This window comes from Ahaetulla prasina, chromosome 1, assembly GCF_028640845.1.
Source record: "Ahaetulla prasina isolate Xishuangbanna chromosome 1, ASM2864084v1, whole genome shotgun sequence".
NCBI classification, from domain to species: domain Eukaryota; kingdom Metazoa; phylum Chordata; class Lepidosauria; order Squamata; family Colubridae; genus Ahaetulla; species Ahaetulla prasina.
In genome coordinates this window covers 20,012,291-20,029,922 of record NC_080539.1, presented here as the reverse complement: position 1 = coordinate 20,029,922, position 17,632 = coordinate 20,012,291, and the positions used below count along the sequence as shown (strand labels likewise).

The window sequence follows — 17,632 nt, the reverse complement described above, 5'->3', positions numbered from 1 at the left end:
GTCTTTTCTGCTTCGCCATTCTGGTTCTCTCGGAGTACCCACAAGAAAGAGTGACTAAATGCATCGCTTTGTCTTCCTTGGCAGATGAGGATGATGCAAACCGGTTGGGTGAGAAGGTGATTCTCCGAGAGCAAGTGAAAGAGCTGTTCAATGAAAAATACGGTAGGTTGCTCTTATTTTGAGCGTAGGGCTTGACTTGTCTTGTAGGTTTGGGGGAACAGTGGTGAAAGCACAGCTGGAAATTCTGGGTCCAGGGTTCAAAGGCAAAGAAGCAGATCTCTCAATCTGAATTTCTGGTTCTTTGATCCCTATCATAGGCTGGATGGTTGCTAGGTCTCAGCTTCATCTATTCCACAGGGCTCTTTTGAGACTTAAATGCAAAAGCTAATGATGTGGAAAGCTATTACCAATGCCTTGAACCCGATGAACAAAAGTCACGGTGCAAATCATAGCAATAGCACTTATATACTGCTTCACAGTGTTTTACAGCCCTCTCTAAGCTGTTTACAGAGTCAGCATATTGCCCCCAACAATCTGGGTCCTCATTTTACCCACCTCGGAAGGATGGAAGGCTGAGTCAACCTTGAGCCTGGTGAGATTCAATCTGCCAAATTGCAAGCAGCCAGCAGAAGTAGCCTGCAGTACTGCATTCTAATCACTCTGCCATCGCGGCTCATCATATACAGGTAGTCCTCATTTACCAACCATAATCGGGATAGGCAACTGTGTTGCTAAATGCTACAGCTGCTAAGTGAAAAATCGCAAAAAGCACACTGGACCTATCGCATCACTTCCCATTTCCTTTATAAAGCAAATCACTATGGTCGTTAAGCGAGACATCCCATGGTCCCGACTTGCAATTTCACTTCCACACACTCTATTCACTCTGCTGGTTGGAAGTTGGTTGTAAAACTCGCGTGATTGCATGATTGTGCAACACTCCAGTGGCTGTTAATGCGAGGATTGGTTGCAAAGTCGAGGGTTTCGTTTTTTTAACCATTTGTAGCTTCAAGCTTCAAATAAGGCAGTCATTAAGCATGGACTACCTGCAAATAACAGCCATTTTCAGTGGTTTGTTGTGTTCTATAAACACACCTGGGGAGAAGCCAGATTTAAGCCTTCCATCCTCCCCAAAACAATTCTTGTTCAAATGCTGTGACCTGCTTTATTTGAAAACAAATTCTCAAATCCCGTGTTCTGGCAATGTGCTTAACCAGCTCAGTTTAAGACTTAATGCAGGGCTGTCAAACTCCCGGCCCACGGCCCCGATGCGTCACGTGCTGGCCATGCCCACACCCACACCCACACCTGGTTTAGTGAAGGGAGAAAAATATCCCAATACATCATGTGACGCCGCCATGACGATGTGAGTTTTGACACCCCTGACCTAGTGGATGCTTTGGCACCATCCATTTAACTTTAATCGTCCTAAACGTGGTCAATGGTTATCTGCAACTTTAGCATTTTATGGAAACCCAACCTATTCTGTTAGTTTAGGGTTCAGCGTACAGGTAGTTCTCAACTTACAACCATTTGTTTAGTGATCTAAGTTACAACAGCATTGAAAAAAGTAACATGATCAGTTTTCACACTTAAGGACAGTTTCAGGATCCCTCTGCTCAGGTGCTTGGCAACTGGCATGTATTTATGACTGTTGTATTATCAGAGACTCCTGGCCCTCTCAATTCCTAGCAAATAGATGGGGAAGAAATGGAGGTAGTGACAGATTTTATTTTCCTGGGCTCCAAGATCACCACAGATGGGGACTGCAGCCAAGAAATTAAAAGACGCTTGCTCCTGGGGATGAAAGCTATGGCAAATCTAGACAGCGTACTAAAAAGCAGAGATATCACCCTGCCAACAAAAGTGCATATAGTCAAGGCTATGGTTTTCCCGGTTGCAATGTATGGCTATGAAAGCAGGACCATAACAAAGGCTGAGCGCCAAAGAATTGAGGCCTTTGAACTCTGGTGCTGGAGAAGACTCCTGCGAGTCCCTTGGACTGCAAAGCGATTAAACAGGTCAGTCCTAGAGGAGATCGACCCCGACTGCTCTTTAGAAGGCCAGATCCTGAAGATAAAAACATTTTACCCACCTCGGAAGGATGGGTAAATACTTTGGCCACCTAAGGAGAAGGAAGGACTCACTGGAGAAGAGCCTAATGCTGGGAAAGATTGAGGGCAAAAGAAGAAAGGGACAGCAGAGAACGAGGTGGCTGAATGGAGTCACTGAAGCAGTAGGCGTGAGCTTAAATGGACTCCGGAGGATGGTGGAGGAAAGGAAGGCCTGGAGGAATGCTGTCCATGGGGTCGCGATGGGTCAGACACGACTTTGCAACTAACAAATGTCACAGGATGATGCAATCACCATTTGTAATCCTTCCCAGCGGCTTCTGACAAGGAAAGTCAATGGGGGAAGCCAGATTCAATTAACGATAGCATGATTCTCTTAACAATCACAGTGATTCGTTTAACTGTAGCAGAAAGGTCATAAAAGGCTGCAACTCACTTAACAACTGTGCTGCTTAGCCACAGAGATTTTGAGCTCCGTTGCAGTTGTAAGTTGAGGACTACCTGTATCTGTAGTTTAAATTCTGGAAACTATGAATAAGATTGTCCCAAAGGTGCTTTGTCAAGAGGCAGCTGGACTTTCTGGCTTTTTCTTTGAAGACGTTTCCCTTCTCATCCAAGAAGCTTCTTCAGCTCTGAAGAAGCGTCTTAGATGAGAAGCGAAACACCTTCAAAGAAAAAGAAAAAGCCAGAAAGTCCAGCTGCCTCTTGACAAAGCACCTTTGGGATAACCGTGAGCTGGATGACTGAGAATCTCCATAGACATTTGCAAATAAGATTGAGAAGCAAGGCGGGTTTCCTCTCTTTTGTGATGTGATAGTGGAATTCTTTGTTTTTGTTTCAGGGGAAGCTTTAGGCCTGAACCGACCTGTTCTGGTACCCTACAAACTGATCAGGGACACACCTGATGCCATTGAAGTGACCGGTTTGCCAGATGATATCCCGTTTCGGAATCCCAATACTTATGACATCCATCGGCTAGAGAAGATTCTGAAAGCACGTGACCGGATCCGGATGGCAATTACTAGCCAGCTCCAGTAGGATTCCATTCCCAACCTTCCTTTTAATTTTATATATTTTACTTATTGCAATTATTTCTATGCTGTTTTAGTCCATCTGTAAGGTCACAGTGCCCTCTGCTGGCTTTAAGATGTAACTACATAAATTATTGGATCAACCTCCCCACCCACCCCCACCAAATCAGAACCTTCCAAGACAGCAGCTTCTGGAATCCCACCAAAGAGAGTTATGAGATTGCTATGCCACACACTTGCCAAAGGTTACATTAGCAAAAGTAAGAAGATTAATATTTAAATCTGCCTTTGTATCAGCAGACCATTTATCTATTTAGCTCAGGGTAGCATAGTATAGAGCACCAGTATGTGCTCTCCAAAGGTTGCTCTCTGAGGTCTATTTCCATTGCCTGCTCCTTAAAACTCCTTTCAGTTTCAATACTGTGATCTGAATCTGGAACCATCAGCATATTACCAATGCTAGGGCTATCCAGGCTAACCCAAGCTACCCAAATAGTGTGTCTCACACACAGAATCTTAGAGTTGAAGGCAGGGGTGAAATCCTCTACTGGATCAGGTGATTCAGTAGTGACCTTGGCAGCTGGTTCGGTGATCCAGTAGCGATGGGGGAGCAAAGCTCCGCCCACCCGCCTGAGTGTTGTTACTTCCTGGTTTTAACCAGGAAATAACGTGTTCATTACCTTCTGCGCACACGCAGGTTTTGCGCATGCACAGTAAGTGGATGCACTTCCGAACTGGTAAGGAAGGTAAGTAGATTTCACCCCTGGTTGGAGGGAACCATTCTCCCTCCCCTCCCTCCCCTGCCCAAAGACCAATCTTCTGCTTAATGCAACAATCCAAACTAAAGTGCCCCTGACATTCTTTAAAGAAGACTATTTGTAGCTCAGGGTTGACATGTGGGGTCCTTGGTGCTCTCTGAGCTTGATTGTTTTCTTGTAGGCGTTTCATTATCCAAACTATGTAACACCATCAGTGCTAGTCCTAGCACTAGTTTCCTAGTTTGGGTAATGAAACGTCCGCGAGAAAACAAGCAAGCTCAGTGACATATCTTTGTCTAGTCGTTGCTTGAACCTGTCTCCTCCGCAGGTCATTGATTCTACTAAATACTCTGCTCTTGCTGAGTATTTAATGGTTAGATTTGCACAGCATACTAGATTTGACTAACATGTAGAAAACCCAGACATTATCTTAACCTATTAAGGTGTTAAGCTGTAGTATGATTTATTTGTTTGGGATACAAAATTGTATTTTGTTAACCTAGCTTAATTTCAAATGCATGGGAATTTTAGAATCATTGGGAGGTTTTTTTTATAGTAGATATTTGGCCAACTTTTTTGGACAAGAGGTATATTTTTTTTGCGGCCACACGGTAGATGGGGCTAAGTTATCAATGAATGAAACCGAGTCAGGCTACAGGCTACAGTTCTCAATTTATAAACCAGAATAGGGACTAAGGCTGTTGTGATTGAGCTATGGAATCATTAAGTGAATCATCCTGATTTTATGGCTGTGGTCATTAAGAGAATCACATGGTCATTAAATAGATCTGGCTTCCCTCATTGACTTTGCTTGTCAGAAGCCTCCTGGGAAAATGATGAATGGTGATGATGTGGACATGGCAGGTGTCATAAATAGATGTTGGTTGCCAAGCACTTGAATTCGGATCATAGTGAAGGTGCTGTGATGGACTTTTTGCAGTATTGTCATAACTTTGAATTGTCGTTAAACAAATGGTCATAGATTGAGGACTACCTGTAGGCAGGAACAGCCCTTTTCTCTATGGTATCCTTTTGTCTCTCTTCCTGACTCCCTCCTCTGTGTCCTAACCAGCCGGCAGAGAGGATGGGCACAGATCTCCCAGCCAAAATCTGAACTAATCTCTTGCAAAAGTTTTTGAAATCAATGGCAGAACCGAATGAAATGAAGAGAGCTAGAGCTAATGAACCATTAGACTTCTGGTTGCATAACTCTGATTTAGGAAAAAAATGTTTCATACAAACTTCCAAACCTCCAGGCATTCCTGTTTGTCATCTGGAACTTCAGTGTTAGCCGGTAGCTGGTGGAGATATTTTTAAGCACTGTATCAACCTTCATTTGTAAATGCCCTCTCATGTGTATCTTTCTTTTTCCATGCAGGCCATTTGCAGACGTAGGTCCTGAGGCCAAACCACCAGGTAAGGTGAAAAATAAGCAGATAGGAGATTTTTTTTTTAAAAAAAATACCTCTTTTGAAAGGGGATTTGTCCCTCTTCATAGCCATGCAAAAGGAACCTTGTGATTCTTTTTAAATTATCCAAGATCGGTCCACATTTCAGGAAGCTTTCAGTGAGATACTTAAAAGATCTGGGGGTTATTCATAGAAGGAAGCAGCTCCAGTACCCTGGACAGGGCAAGGGGAGTGAAAATAACCGATTTCATTTCTGCAGCATCTCTAAAATAGTAATATCTGCTTAAAATGAGGGCGAATGATGTAAGGCTTGCATGTTCATAAGGCACCCATAATACCATGACACGATGGCCACTGTCTCTTGATTTTTTTTAAGAAAAACAAAAAAACAAACAAAAAATAGAAAGATAAGCCACATCTTGAATGACCTTTGTATTCCAACCGTGTGAACTCCCATGAAATTTAATCCATTTTTAATGGGCCTATATTGTGCTTATCACCTTTTTTGTTATACTCGTGGAATGATATACAATTCTTCTGCATTAATGTCTGATTAGTGTCTAAGGCAGACAATCCTTAGGAGTGGAAACATTTCAGATTTGAATGATTTTTCATAAGTTGGCTGCTTAATTTGGAAGGAAAGGTCCAGGCGAGGGAGGGGGGCAGGTAAGACAAGAACAAATTTTTAACTCTTCCCTCTTGAGCTGCCTTTTTGCTCCTAATTTCTCCCATTCCTAAAGCTACTCTAGCCTCAATGGGGAGGTTTAGAAAATGTAAAGATTTACAGGATGAATTCCACTTTGATCTAAAACAAAACTGAACACAAGTAGACCCTGGTTTGTATATGGACATGTCTAGCGGGAAATAATGGACTTAAAAAAAATTAAAAACTTTCTCTGCAGATGTCTGCTTTTTTCCTGTTTCTTCTGCTTTAATCTTAAATGTTATCTTTATAGCTGGCTTGACTTGGGCAGATCTTTAGACAGAGGACTGTTTTCTGGAAATCAGGACAAAACGCTACTCCAATGTCGGCCATCTGCTTGGGAATAATTCTGATTAGATTACAGGCTTGTATCCAAGAGAAACAAGTCCTTCCTTCCTTTTGTGGATCTTTGCAAAAAGATTGAATTAGACAGCAGTTGCATTTGCAGAATTGACTAAGCTTAATTAGCTTCAACCTTGGTTAGATTTTTTTTTTTAGTTACGTTTTTGCAGAAACCCAACCTATTCATGTAGTTCATGGTTTAATATAATCTGCAAAAGCAGATTAAGCCAGTAATCAAGTTAAGTGCGTTATATGAACTCAGCCAGAGAGAAGGCAGTAGGTCATTGGCAATTCAGTTCAACCAAGCTACTTAACTTGGTTATTGACCCAATCCATTTTCTACATTTGCACAATCCATAATTGAGGCCACTGTATTCAGCTCGTAGCAATACAGTAAACCACAAAGAATCTGAGAGCACCTTCTTGGCTGCTTTCCCCATCCTCTTGCTTTCAGAAGCATTGGACTACAACTCCCATGAGCCCGCAGCAGAAGTTGTGGGAGTGGGCAATGCCCAGCGCCATCATGGGGACAACTGGCATATGGGGCTGGGATGTCTCAGACATTTGCAGTCATTATGGCCAAAAAGAGGCCAAAATCCCAGATAGCCGTCTCCAACCTCATGTTCAGCTCCCATCATTCCTGAACCAAATGACTTATGAATTCTGGAAGCTGCAATTCCATGTATCCGGAAGGTATAGTAGCTGGTTAGGGTAGCCTCATCTAAGTACTGTATTGCTGCTCTGAGGAATGTACAGTGTGGCTAAAATTGTGGAAATCTTTTGGGAAAAGTGTATTTTCTGAAACTAGCTAATAACACCACTTTGTTTTGGAGTATTACAGGGGTAAAATCTACTTACCCTCCTTACCAGCTCAGGAGTGCACGCACCGCACAGACCTTCTGTGCATGCGCAAAACCTTCTGCGCATGCACAGAAGGTAAAAAACACATTACTTCCTGGTTAAAACCAGGAAGTAATGACACCCAGGCGAGTGCCTCCACTATGGCTACCGGATCGCCGAACTACCGGCCGCGATCGCTACCGGATTGCGCGATCCGGTCCAATCTGGTAGCATTTCACCCCTGAAGTAGTACCATAAAATTATATATCAATGGAAAAATAATTTAATTAAGAATGTAATGCAATAACTTTTATGAAGGATTTGCTATTAAAATAGTAGTTATAAAGAAGAAAAGTGAAACGAGTTATACAAAAATTATCACCATGTCAGTTAATACTTAGTTGGGTAACCTTTAGCATGAATTATGGCCTTACAATGTCTTCCCATGGAGTGAACCAAGTCTGTTAGTTCTACAGCTGTTCTAATGTGAAATCAAGATTGAATGATTGCTTCTATTAGCTGGGTTTTATTGCTGGGTTGCTTCTGACTAAAAAGTTTCTTTAGTCAGCTCCATAGATTTTTAATTGGGTTAAGGTCTATGCTATTCCCAGACCATTCCAGCAATGGAATATGAGTGGCATTATTAGCCATCAAACCTCAAAAAATATGTTTTTCCCAAAAGGTTTCCACAATTTTGGCCACTACTGTATGGGTTGAAGTAGAGGAGAGGGATTCCTAACTCCTGCTCTAGCACTCCACTTCTCCATAGCTAATGTTCTGGAGGTTTGTCCATTACATTGATGGAGAAGACGTTAGAGACGAAGAAGAATCACCCCAGTGAAAACTCTTGTTCTCTTTTGAATGCCACTAGAAAACAACAGCATTGTTCCTAAACGGAAGCGGAAGAGGATCTCAGAAGGGAATTCTGTCTCTTCCTCCTCGTCATCGTCGTCGTCATCCTCCTCGTCAAATCTAGAGTCCACCTCATCAACCAATCAAATCTCACTTGTGGTAAATATAACCAGTGCAGCTTGATTTTGAGGGAGGAAGGCCTCAGTCTGCGCCTGAACTATGGTATATTTTCTAAACCAGGGGTGTCAAACTCTATTTCATTGAGGGCCGCATCAGGGTTGTGTTTGACCTCGGGGGTGGGTGGGAGGGGCACAGCCAGGGTGGGCATGGCCAGCTCGACATCACTCATGTTGGGGGCACCTGTTGCGGCCTAGCGCTCGACCAGCGAAAACAAGTTCCTGAGCTCCATTTTTGGCTGTGACGCCCTCCTGCAACCCTCTGCCAGCGAAAACAGAGCTCGGGAGGGCCATGCACGTCTCTCCTGAGCTCTGTTTCGCTGGCAGAGGCACTGCAGTCCAGTCCTTCCAGGCCAAATCTAAGCACCCCATAGGACGGATCCGGCCTGCAAATGTTGAGTTTGACACGCCTGGTCTAAACTATATGAATTGCGATTGCAGGCAGGGATTCATCTGCAGGATCCCATCTGGGTCGATCACCGGGGACCAGAGGTTTAGTCTTCCCAGTGTTCAGATGAAGAGAGGTTCCCTGAGGATGGGCTCCAGCATGAGTCCAAAAGCTCAGAAGATTAAACCTCTGCTCCCCGTGACCAACCCAGATTAGGTCCAGCAACTTTATGCTGGGACACATATAGCTGCCTTCATTTGTGAAAGATTTGTCTGATAACACTCCTGCATGAAGAAAACTAGCACCTCAGTAAGAAGTTAAGGGCAAATGTTTTCCTGAGAAACTAACTTCCTGGCATAGAGGGTTCTTTATCTTATGAAAAGGACTTATATCCTGCAGTGCTAAGTACACAGTAGTAAACATCAAAAATATAATAAGGACCAGAACAAAACATCCATCCTCATTTCACACAGAAAAGCTGACCAAACTGGCTTCTGCTTCTTACTTGGACGTTACTTGTGGAAAGATGTCCTCCATCGCAGTGGAGATCACTGGCTAGAGCCAAATTTCTTCTGAGCTGATCTGATTTTGTTATTAAGAGGAACAAAACCCAAGGATGAACTGAGGTTAAGTTCCCTCTTCCTGTCTTCTTGGCTGTTTGCTACTGCAGGGGGAGAGAGAGCTAATTATCCAACTAAAATAGGAGCACCTACCATGTTTCCCCCAAAATAAGACCGAGTCTTATATTAATTTTTGCTCCAAAAGATGGATTATGATTTATTTTCTGGTTAGGTCTTATTTTGGGGGAAATACAGGACTAAACGCCTCCGTCTGTTGATGATCTTAACTGGAGCTTATTTTTGGGGTAGGGTTTATATTATGAGCATCCTGAAAAATCATTCTAGGTCTTATTTTCCGGTTGGGTCTTATTTTTGGGGAAACAGGATAGCTCCCTCCCCTTCTTGTCTAATATTCAGATAACCCCTGTGAGCAGATGCTGGTGTGGATGTAAAACTTCAATCCAAGCGAGTGCTAATTTGAAAAGCATATTCTGAGAGGCCCAAGGTTGTACCTTCTTCGGTTACCAGAGAAGGCACAGCTGTTCCTACCAGCCAGCGTGGGTGGGGCTCCAGTAGGAAGGTTGACCTTGCAGAAGGTATACTCCACAAAGCAAATATTCCTATAGTACAGTGTTGACAAACCATTTTGGCACAGAGTGCTGCAATGGGAGCACATGTGCACATGTGCCAGAAACCGGAAGAGCATCCCCCGCGTGCATGCACACGGTGGGGGTGGGCTGCTCTTCTGGTTTCCAGCACGCACATGCATGCTGGCCAGCTGGTCTTCGCACGCACATGCGTGCCAGAAACCAGAAGACCTGATAGCCGGTGCCTGCCAAGGCCCTGCCCAGTTTTTTATACAGTAGTCCTCGACTTACAACCACAATTGATACCAGAATTTAGGTTGTTAAGTGAGAAATTTGTTAAGTGAATGTCTATGGAGATTCTCCATTCTTCTCCATTTTTAAGTGAGTTTTGTCCCATTTTACGATTTTTTGTGCCACATTTGTTAAGTGAATCACTGCAGTTAGAATAGAATAGAATTCTTTATTGGCCAAGTGTAATTGGACACACAAGGACTTTGTCTTTGGTGTATATGCTCTCAGTGTACATAAGGAGAATAAAATACATTCATCAAGAAGAAAAAGATACAACACTTAGTGATAGTCAAGGTTACTAATACACTTTCAAATCTTACTAGGAAACAAATAAAAACAATATAAATTGAAAGATACAAGCAACATAGTTATGCCGTGTTTTCCTGAAAATAAGACCCTGTCTTATATTTTTTTTGAACCCCGAAATATTATCGGGGGGGTCTTATTATTTTGGGGGTGCAGGAGGTGGCGAGAGGGGCCACCTCATGGCTGCTGCTGTGTTGCACTGCTGTGGCAGCGCAACACAACCGCTCGTCAGCTGTTCGCTGGGGCAACCAAAGGTGGGAATCTCCCTGGTGTTCTTGGTACTCACCTGCCTCCCATCCATCCCTCCATCCATCCCCCTCGCCTGAAAACTCCCACTCCGCTCCCGCCTCTCCACCAGGCAACCCACGGCAGCCCCAGATGCCCAAAGCCTGTGCCCGCCAGCTCCCTTTTCCACAGCACCCGGCTGTTTATCAAGGGGGGTGGTGTTCTGTCTCCGTCCTCACTTTGGAGTAACGAGCTGGCCTACACCCAGTGGTTACATGGCTCCTATCAGTCCTGGCCGAGAAAACGCAGCTGCCTGCCAAAAAGTTCAAACAGATTAAGACTTCAGCTCACTTCGACACGGTTCAGCTAATTTGCTTCCTGTAGAAGTGAGAGCAGTCCCAAAACTCCTTATATATCCTGTGGATTCTCTTTGATGACGCCGCCTCTCTAATCTTCTGAAGCGCGGGTCGGTCCAGGCTTGATTAGTATGGTTATCAGCTGCATCTGTAAGCGTAGCCTGAGGAAGGGAGGAATCAGGGGATGTCGGCCTCATTACATCCTCCGACTGGCCTGGTTCTTGCTCCTGGAGCCGGGCCAAAGAAATCAGTGCTCCTGAAGTAAGACTTACCGGCCCTTCCCCCTCACTCTCAGAGTCACTTTCGGGCATGGGGCCAGGTTCGGGGGCTGGAGCCACAACAGGTGGCATATGGGGCAGGGGAGAAGCAAGATGCGTGGAGTGAGATGGGGCTCGCTCCTTTTGCCATCTCTTCTCCTCCCCCTCACCAGGAGCCGGGGAGACACGAGTCTTATCTGGCTTGCAGCTCTGTCATGTGTCTTGCCTTTGTCTGCAGTAGGATAAAACCAAACCTCGCGAGTTTGAGAAATTTGATTGAACTTGTGAAGTTTTTTTTACTCTACATGTTACCCTACATGTTTGTCTACCCTACATGTTTGCCTGCAGACAACAGCGAAACACGCAACAGAGATGCAAGGCAGGTAAGACAGCTGCATGCGCCCCAATGGTACTGTAACTTTGTACATGTTATGGCGGGGGAGAAGCAAGACACATGGAGCATGACAGGGCTCTTCTTGCCGGCTCTTCTCCCCCTCTTGCCGGGCATGGCAGGGCTTCCTGCCCCAGCCCAAATTGGATGCAATTTGGGGGTGGCAGGTAGGGAGAGGTGGTGTCGTGTCCCACTCCTCCGCTGACGGCCAGGTCAGGGAAATCCGAATCAGGCTTGCCTCTGCAGCTCTGCCCAAAGTCCTAGCAAAGTCCTCAGAGCAGGCAGGAGACCAGTAAGTGACTTCAGCAAGATAAGTTCGACTTTGCCTGACTCAGAGACTGCCAGAAAGCAGATCCTTTATATAGGCCATGGGGTGTGGCTCCATGACTCAGCACTCATTAAGGCCTGCCCCTCCCTTCCTTCTGTTGCCTCCGCCTATCCAATCTTTTGATGCGAGGGTCACTCCAATCAGCTGTTGGTAATAAACCCTCCTCAGGCTCACATGCTGTGGAGGAGGGGGAGGGGTCTAGCTGCTCCGTTTGCCTGGGCATGGAGCCAGGGCTGGGGCCGGGGGATGCTCCTTCTTCTGCAGTTTGTCTGGGCATGGAGCCAGGACTGGGGCCGGGAGGCATACATTCCTCCGTGTTCGGGAGCAGATAAGAAGGCCCCGGCTGCTCTGAGGGCAGGCAAGACACAACAGGTGGGGCCAGGGAGACACTAGATGTGCATCTTACCTGCCTTGCAGCTCTGTCATGTGTCTCGCCATTGTCTGCAAGCAAATATGTTGTAGGGTAAAACCAAACTTCTTGCAAGTTCGAGAAGGGTTTTTTTACCCTACAAAATATTTGCCTACAGACAACAGCGAGACATGCGACAGAGCTGCAAGGCAGGTAAGACGCACATCTCGGGTCTCTCTGGCTCCACCTCTACTCACCCGCCACTTCCAAATTGCATCCAATTTGGAATTTGGGGGGAGAGAGACGGCAAGAAGAGAGAGCCCTGTCTTGCTCCATGCATCTTGCTTCTCCTCCACCCCACCTGCCACCACTCTCGATAAAGGGCATTGCAAAAAGGGAGCCGGGCGGGTGCAGGCTTTGGGCCTCTGGGGCTGCCGGGAGTCGCCCAGTGGAGAGGCGGGAGCAGGGCAGGAGTTTGCAAGCGATCGCTTCCCCTTTGCCTTCTCTCGCAGAAGCGCTCCTCGGGCACAGCCACTTCTGCAGCAGGAGATTTGCGGCTTGCGCCAGCCTTCCAAAGAATAGCAGCAGCTATCCACAATTTTTAAACTCTTATTTTGTCTCGACCCCCATAGCCCAGTACGATTGGGATGAAATAAGGGTAAAAAAATTGTGGATAGCTGCTGCTACAGTGCCCTTCGGAACGCCGGTACATGGGGCACATCGCTTGGCCTCCTGTTGCAAAAGTGGCCGCAATTGATGGCAAAAGCGGCTGCGGTTGCTGGAGGCACCGGCCAGAGTGGCACCCGTGAATCAGCTATGAATGGCGGCCTGAGCGGCTCGGCTGATCCAATTAAGGGGCTGAGAAGCCCTGAGATGACCGTGGAAGGGAAGGGCTGCCTCCTGTGCTGGCCACACCCACCCCGTCACTAGGGCTTATTTTCAGGGGAGGGTGTATATTTACGCCCACCCCAAAAATCAGGATTGGTCTTATTTTTGGGACATGTCCTATTTTCGGGGAAACACGATAGTAATAAGTGGGAAGAGATAGATACTAGCAAGGAAGAGAAAAATAACAGTAATACAGTCTTAGTAAATTATTTGACTGTTGTGGGAATTAGTTGTTTAGCAGAGTGATGGCCTTCGGGGGAAAACTGTTCTTGTGTCTAGTTGTTCTGGTGTACAGTGCCCTATAGCATCTTTTTGAGGGTAGAAGTTGAAACAATTTATGTCCAGGATGTGAGAGGTCTGTAGATATTTTCACAGCCCTCTTTTTGACTTTTTTTTTTTGACAGTTGTTAGGTTAGTAACCTGGTTGTTAAGTGAATCTGGCTTCCCCATTGACTTTGCTTGCCAGAAGGTCGCAAAAGATGATCACATGACCCCGGGACACTGCAACCATCATAAAGCTGAACCGGTTGCCAAGTAACTGAATTCTGATCACGTGATCATGGGGACGCTGGAAAGATTGCATCTGTGAAAAATGGTCATAAGTCACTTTTTTCAGTGCCTTTGTAACTTCGGTCACTAAATGAACTGTTGTAAATCGAGGACTACCTATGTACAGTTGCTATCTTGACTTTTTTTGACCGCCTCTTTGTAGACAATGCTGCAAAGCAGATCAGCATCAAAACTTAAAATGCACATATTGTACATTAAGAAATGTATGAAAAGTGGAATTCCAGTAGTTAGAGCAGAAAGCAAAACACAGTTGGATTTAGAACAAATCTGAAACTGAGATGGGTATAATCTACATTACCTACGGTAGGATCAATGCCTACTTATATTTGATGCGTTCCAAATAGAACAAGTTATATATTTCCCCCTGGTGATTAAGACAGGTAAAAACAACACTGAGGGTTACAAAAAACAGTGTAAAAATTAGAGAGACCATCCCTTCCGGCAGGCTCCAAAAACCAAGAAATGCGCATTGAAATTCTTCTGAGCAGTTTCCTTTATTGTTCCTCACCAATAGACAGAAATATGATTAAACTAAATCGGACTACTTGCACCATGAAACATATAATACATACCATAGGTCTGGGAGCTATCAGGGAGGAGTTGTCTTCACTCTCTTTCTCTCCCACAAACTATCTAAACTGCATTGTCTCTTGCTTCTGTGGAATGCAGTCCCTCCCCCTCCTGGGAATCTGAACAACATTCCATCACACCCTCCAAGAGAGCTAGTAGAAGCCATGTAAAACCCCTTAAAAGGAGTGCATGACATCTGCATCTCTTCACCTGACGGCTTCCCAGGAAGTAGGTGGTGTGTATCATTCTGAACGTAAGACAAGACGGACACGCTTTGGGGCCACTCAATTAAAGAATGCCAACTCCTGGGACCTAATTCTGTCACAGCACTTGCCCTCTGGAACACCATCCTGCCAGGATTAGATTTGGAGAAGCACTGAAGACCTGGATGTTCTCCAGGGCATGGGTGTTAGGAGGTTAAATGGCTTATGACATAACAATGACAATAGCACTTAGACTTATATACCACTTCATAGTGCTTTACAGCGCTCTCTAAGCAGTTTACAGAGTCAGCCTATTGCCCCCAACAATCTGGGTCCTTATTTTACCCACCTCAGAAGGATGGAAGGCTGAATCAACCTTGAGCTGGTCAGGATCAAACTGCTGGCAGTGAGGAGTGAATTAGCCTGTAATGCTGCATTCTAACCACTGCGCCACCTCGGCTCAATAAGATGTTTGAGTTTCTTATCAGTAATGATTATAAGTTTTTCATGTGTCATTGATATTAGGGGTTTTTTGGTATTTTTTTTAACATGTTAGAGCCACATCCATAAGATAGGTGGCCATATAGATTAAATAAATAAACAGGGCAGAATAAGGCAGTTCAACTGATTAATTTTGGGGAGGGAGTTATTTTAAGCAATCCCAGTTGTATATAACAACATATGATTTAAAAAAAAATCTGGAATGATTTTTCAGCCAAACTCCAAGCGACCCATAACAATCAAGGCTTCCTTAGATGTAGCTATGTGCAGAGTCTTCACTCAAGGCAGAAGTTGCTCCATGTTGGATTGTTCAACTTTATTCTTCTGGATAGACCATTTGTAATGCCTTTTTCTTTTTGTTTTCTCCCTGCAGCAATGGCCGATGTACATGTTGGACTATGGGGGTCTCAACGTTCAGATCCCGGGGCCTATGAATTATTGAGACCTCACCTTCTGCAGACGAACCTCAAACAAAAAGAAAGAACTGCTCGTGATGTGTAATTTTTTTTGTACAAAGTGTATATTCCAATATGTAACAATGCCTTTTAGTTTTTCCAATGATTTTTACACTATATTCCTGCCACCAGGGCCTTTTTGAATAAAAAAAGAAAGGAAGTGTTGCCTTGCTCTGAAAAAAAAAATGTTTTAAAGTTATTCCTCACCATGGTTGCATATTTCAACACACACAAGGGTCCAGTTTAAGATCAAAATATAAATTGGTTATTTGCTAAGAACAAAGAAACAATGTTCATCCAGCCAAATTGTTGATATATCAATGCTTATCCATCCAACTTATTGGTACGCTTATCCCAGATAAAGAAGGTGTTGTGACTGTGAACCTTATTCAGGGGAAAGGCATCGCTAAAGGCAGGAAGGGAGGTTGAAAAGGTAGGCTCTTTTTTTGGATACTGAAGGATTTTTAAAAATAATAAATAGGTGCATCCAGCATATTGGAGGCATAATGCCTCTCTTTTTTTATATATATTCCTGAAAAACAATACCAATTTGGGAAACTGGACTGGGGGTCAGCTATATAGGCAAGAGGAGATGTCTCCCCCTTAGTTGGGCAACTTTCAGATGTGTGGACTTCCCCTTAGGAAGAGGAGATGTCTCCCCCTTAGTTGGGCAACTTTCAGATGTGTGGACTTCAACTTCCAGAATTCCCCAGCCAGCAATCTCTGGGCCTTTGTCCCATCCCTAACCATGGTAATATCAAATGATTCTAGAAGATCTGAATCTATTTATAGAATTCTGTGTAGTTGACATTGTAACAATAACATTTTGGCTCTCAGTTTGGTTAGACAACAAAAAGATTTTTATTTTATTTACTTATTTATTTTATTATTATTATTATTAATTCAATTTTTATACCGCCCTTCTCCCGAAGGATTCAGGGCGGTGTACAGCCAGGTAAAACAAACAATGTAATATACAATTAAAATACGAATTAAAAAACTTATTACATAATTAGCCTAAAACTTTGGAACATAAAAACTAAAACCCACTAAAAATTACTAGTAAAAATTTAAAACCAATAAAATTTAAGCCAGCCCCGCGTGAATAAATAAGTGTGTTTTTAATTCGCGGCGGAAGGTCCGAAGGTCAGGTATTTGGCGTAAGCCCGGGGGAAGCTCGTTCCAGAGGGTAGGAGCCCCCACCGAGAAGGATCTACCCCTGGGGGCTGCCAGCTGACATTGCTTGTCGGACGGCACCCTGAGAAGTCCCTCTCTGTGTGAGCGTACGGGTCGGTGGGAGGCATGAGTTAACAGCAGGCGGTCCCGTAAGTACCCAGGCCCTAAGCCATGGAGCGCTTGCATTTAACTTGCATGGCTCCCATCTTGCCTAGAGGCAACAGAAAGACAGATAAACACACACTCTTGAATTTGTATTCTGGGACATTTTCTTGGCAGTAATTCAGAACAGATTGCCATTGTCTTCTTCCAAGGTGTGTTTTTTACTTTCCAGTCTAGGCCAAAAGCCTTGGGCCTTTTTTTTAAGTAAGCTTCCTCCAAGGATTAAATATATACAATCCTGCTTAGTTTTTTTCAAAATCAGGTTGGTCCTGCTGTCCCCTGCTTTAGCTGTCCAGCAGTCTCCTTTATCAATATTATTGGAAGGAATAGTAGAAAGAAGACCAGGTGTCAATCAGAATTCTTTAACCTGTGTTAAGAAAATAGGTAGCGGCTTAACAATATCACATCATTGGGTGTCTATTGTTGTTATGGATTAGCAGACTTCTGCAGTGATTAGGGAACACTGTCCAGTTTGTTAAAGCTATATTTGTTTAAACTCACTATCAACCCAGCCCTGCTCAGTTACAACTAAATGTATCGTGTGAAAAGGGAGCTGAGCAAATTACATGAAGGTAGTCCATTTGTCTTATTTGTAATTCTATTTTGTTTTTTTTAAAGCAAAGTGGTATGGTCCACAAAAGGAAATTCAAATTTAATAGGTACAGGTAGTCCTCAGTTAATAAGTGTAATTGGGCCTGGAATGTCCTTCACTAAATGATAAATTTATAAAGCGCAACATACCACATCATTTTACGACCACAATCACAGCAGTTCCATTGATAAGTGAGGACTTCATCACAACTTGTTACCTGCTTCTAACAAGCGAAGTTAGTGGAAGCTGGCAGGAAGTTCCAAGTCCCAGGTGGCTTGCAAGGAGGCTAGCAGG

General features: G+C 44.2%; 1 protein-coding gene across 3 annotated transcripts in view; it reads left to right on the top strand.

The window, feature by feature from the left end:
* GTF2IRD1 (GTF2I repeat domain containing 1) overlaps positions 1-15,602 on the top strand; it is a 161,206-nt gene extending 145,604 nt beyond the window's left edge. For 2 of the 3 annotated variants that reach the window (XM_058164328.1, XM_058164330.1), the window contains 5 exons: positions 85-162; positions 2,914-3,106; positions 5,240-5,277; positions 8,027-8,166; positions 15,327-15,601. In XM_058164328.1, the coding sequence (XP_058020311.1) occupies positions 85-162; positions 2,914-3,106; positions 5,240-5,277; positions 8,027-8,166; positions 15,327-15,395 (518 nt within the window). In that variant the 3' untranslated portion in view covers positions 15,396-15,601. Of the gene's footprint in view, positions 1-84; positions 163-2,913; positions 3,107-5,239; positions 5,278-8,026; positions 8,167-15,326 lie in introns of all 3 variants that reach the window. The other variant, XM_058164327.1, reaches the window with a different exon arrangement.
* The last annotated feature ends 2,030 nt before the right edge of the window (positions 15,603-17,632 follow it).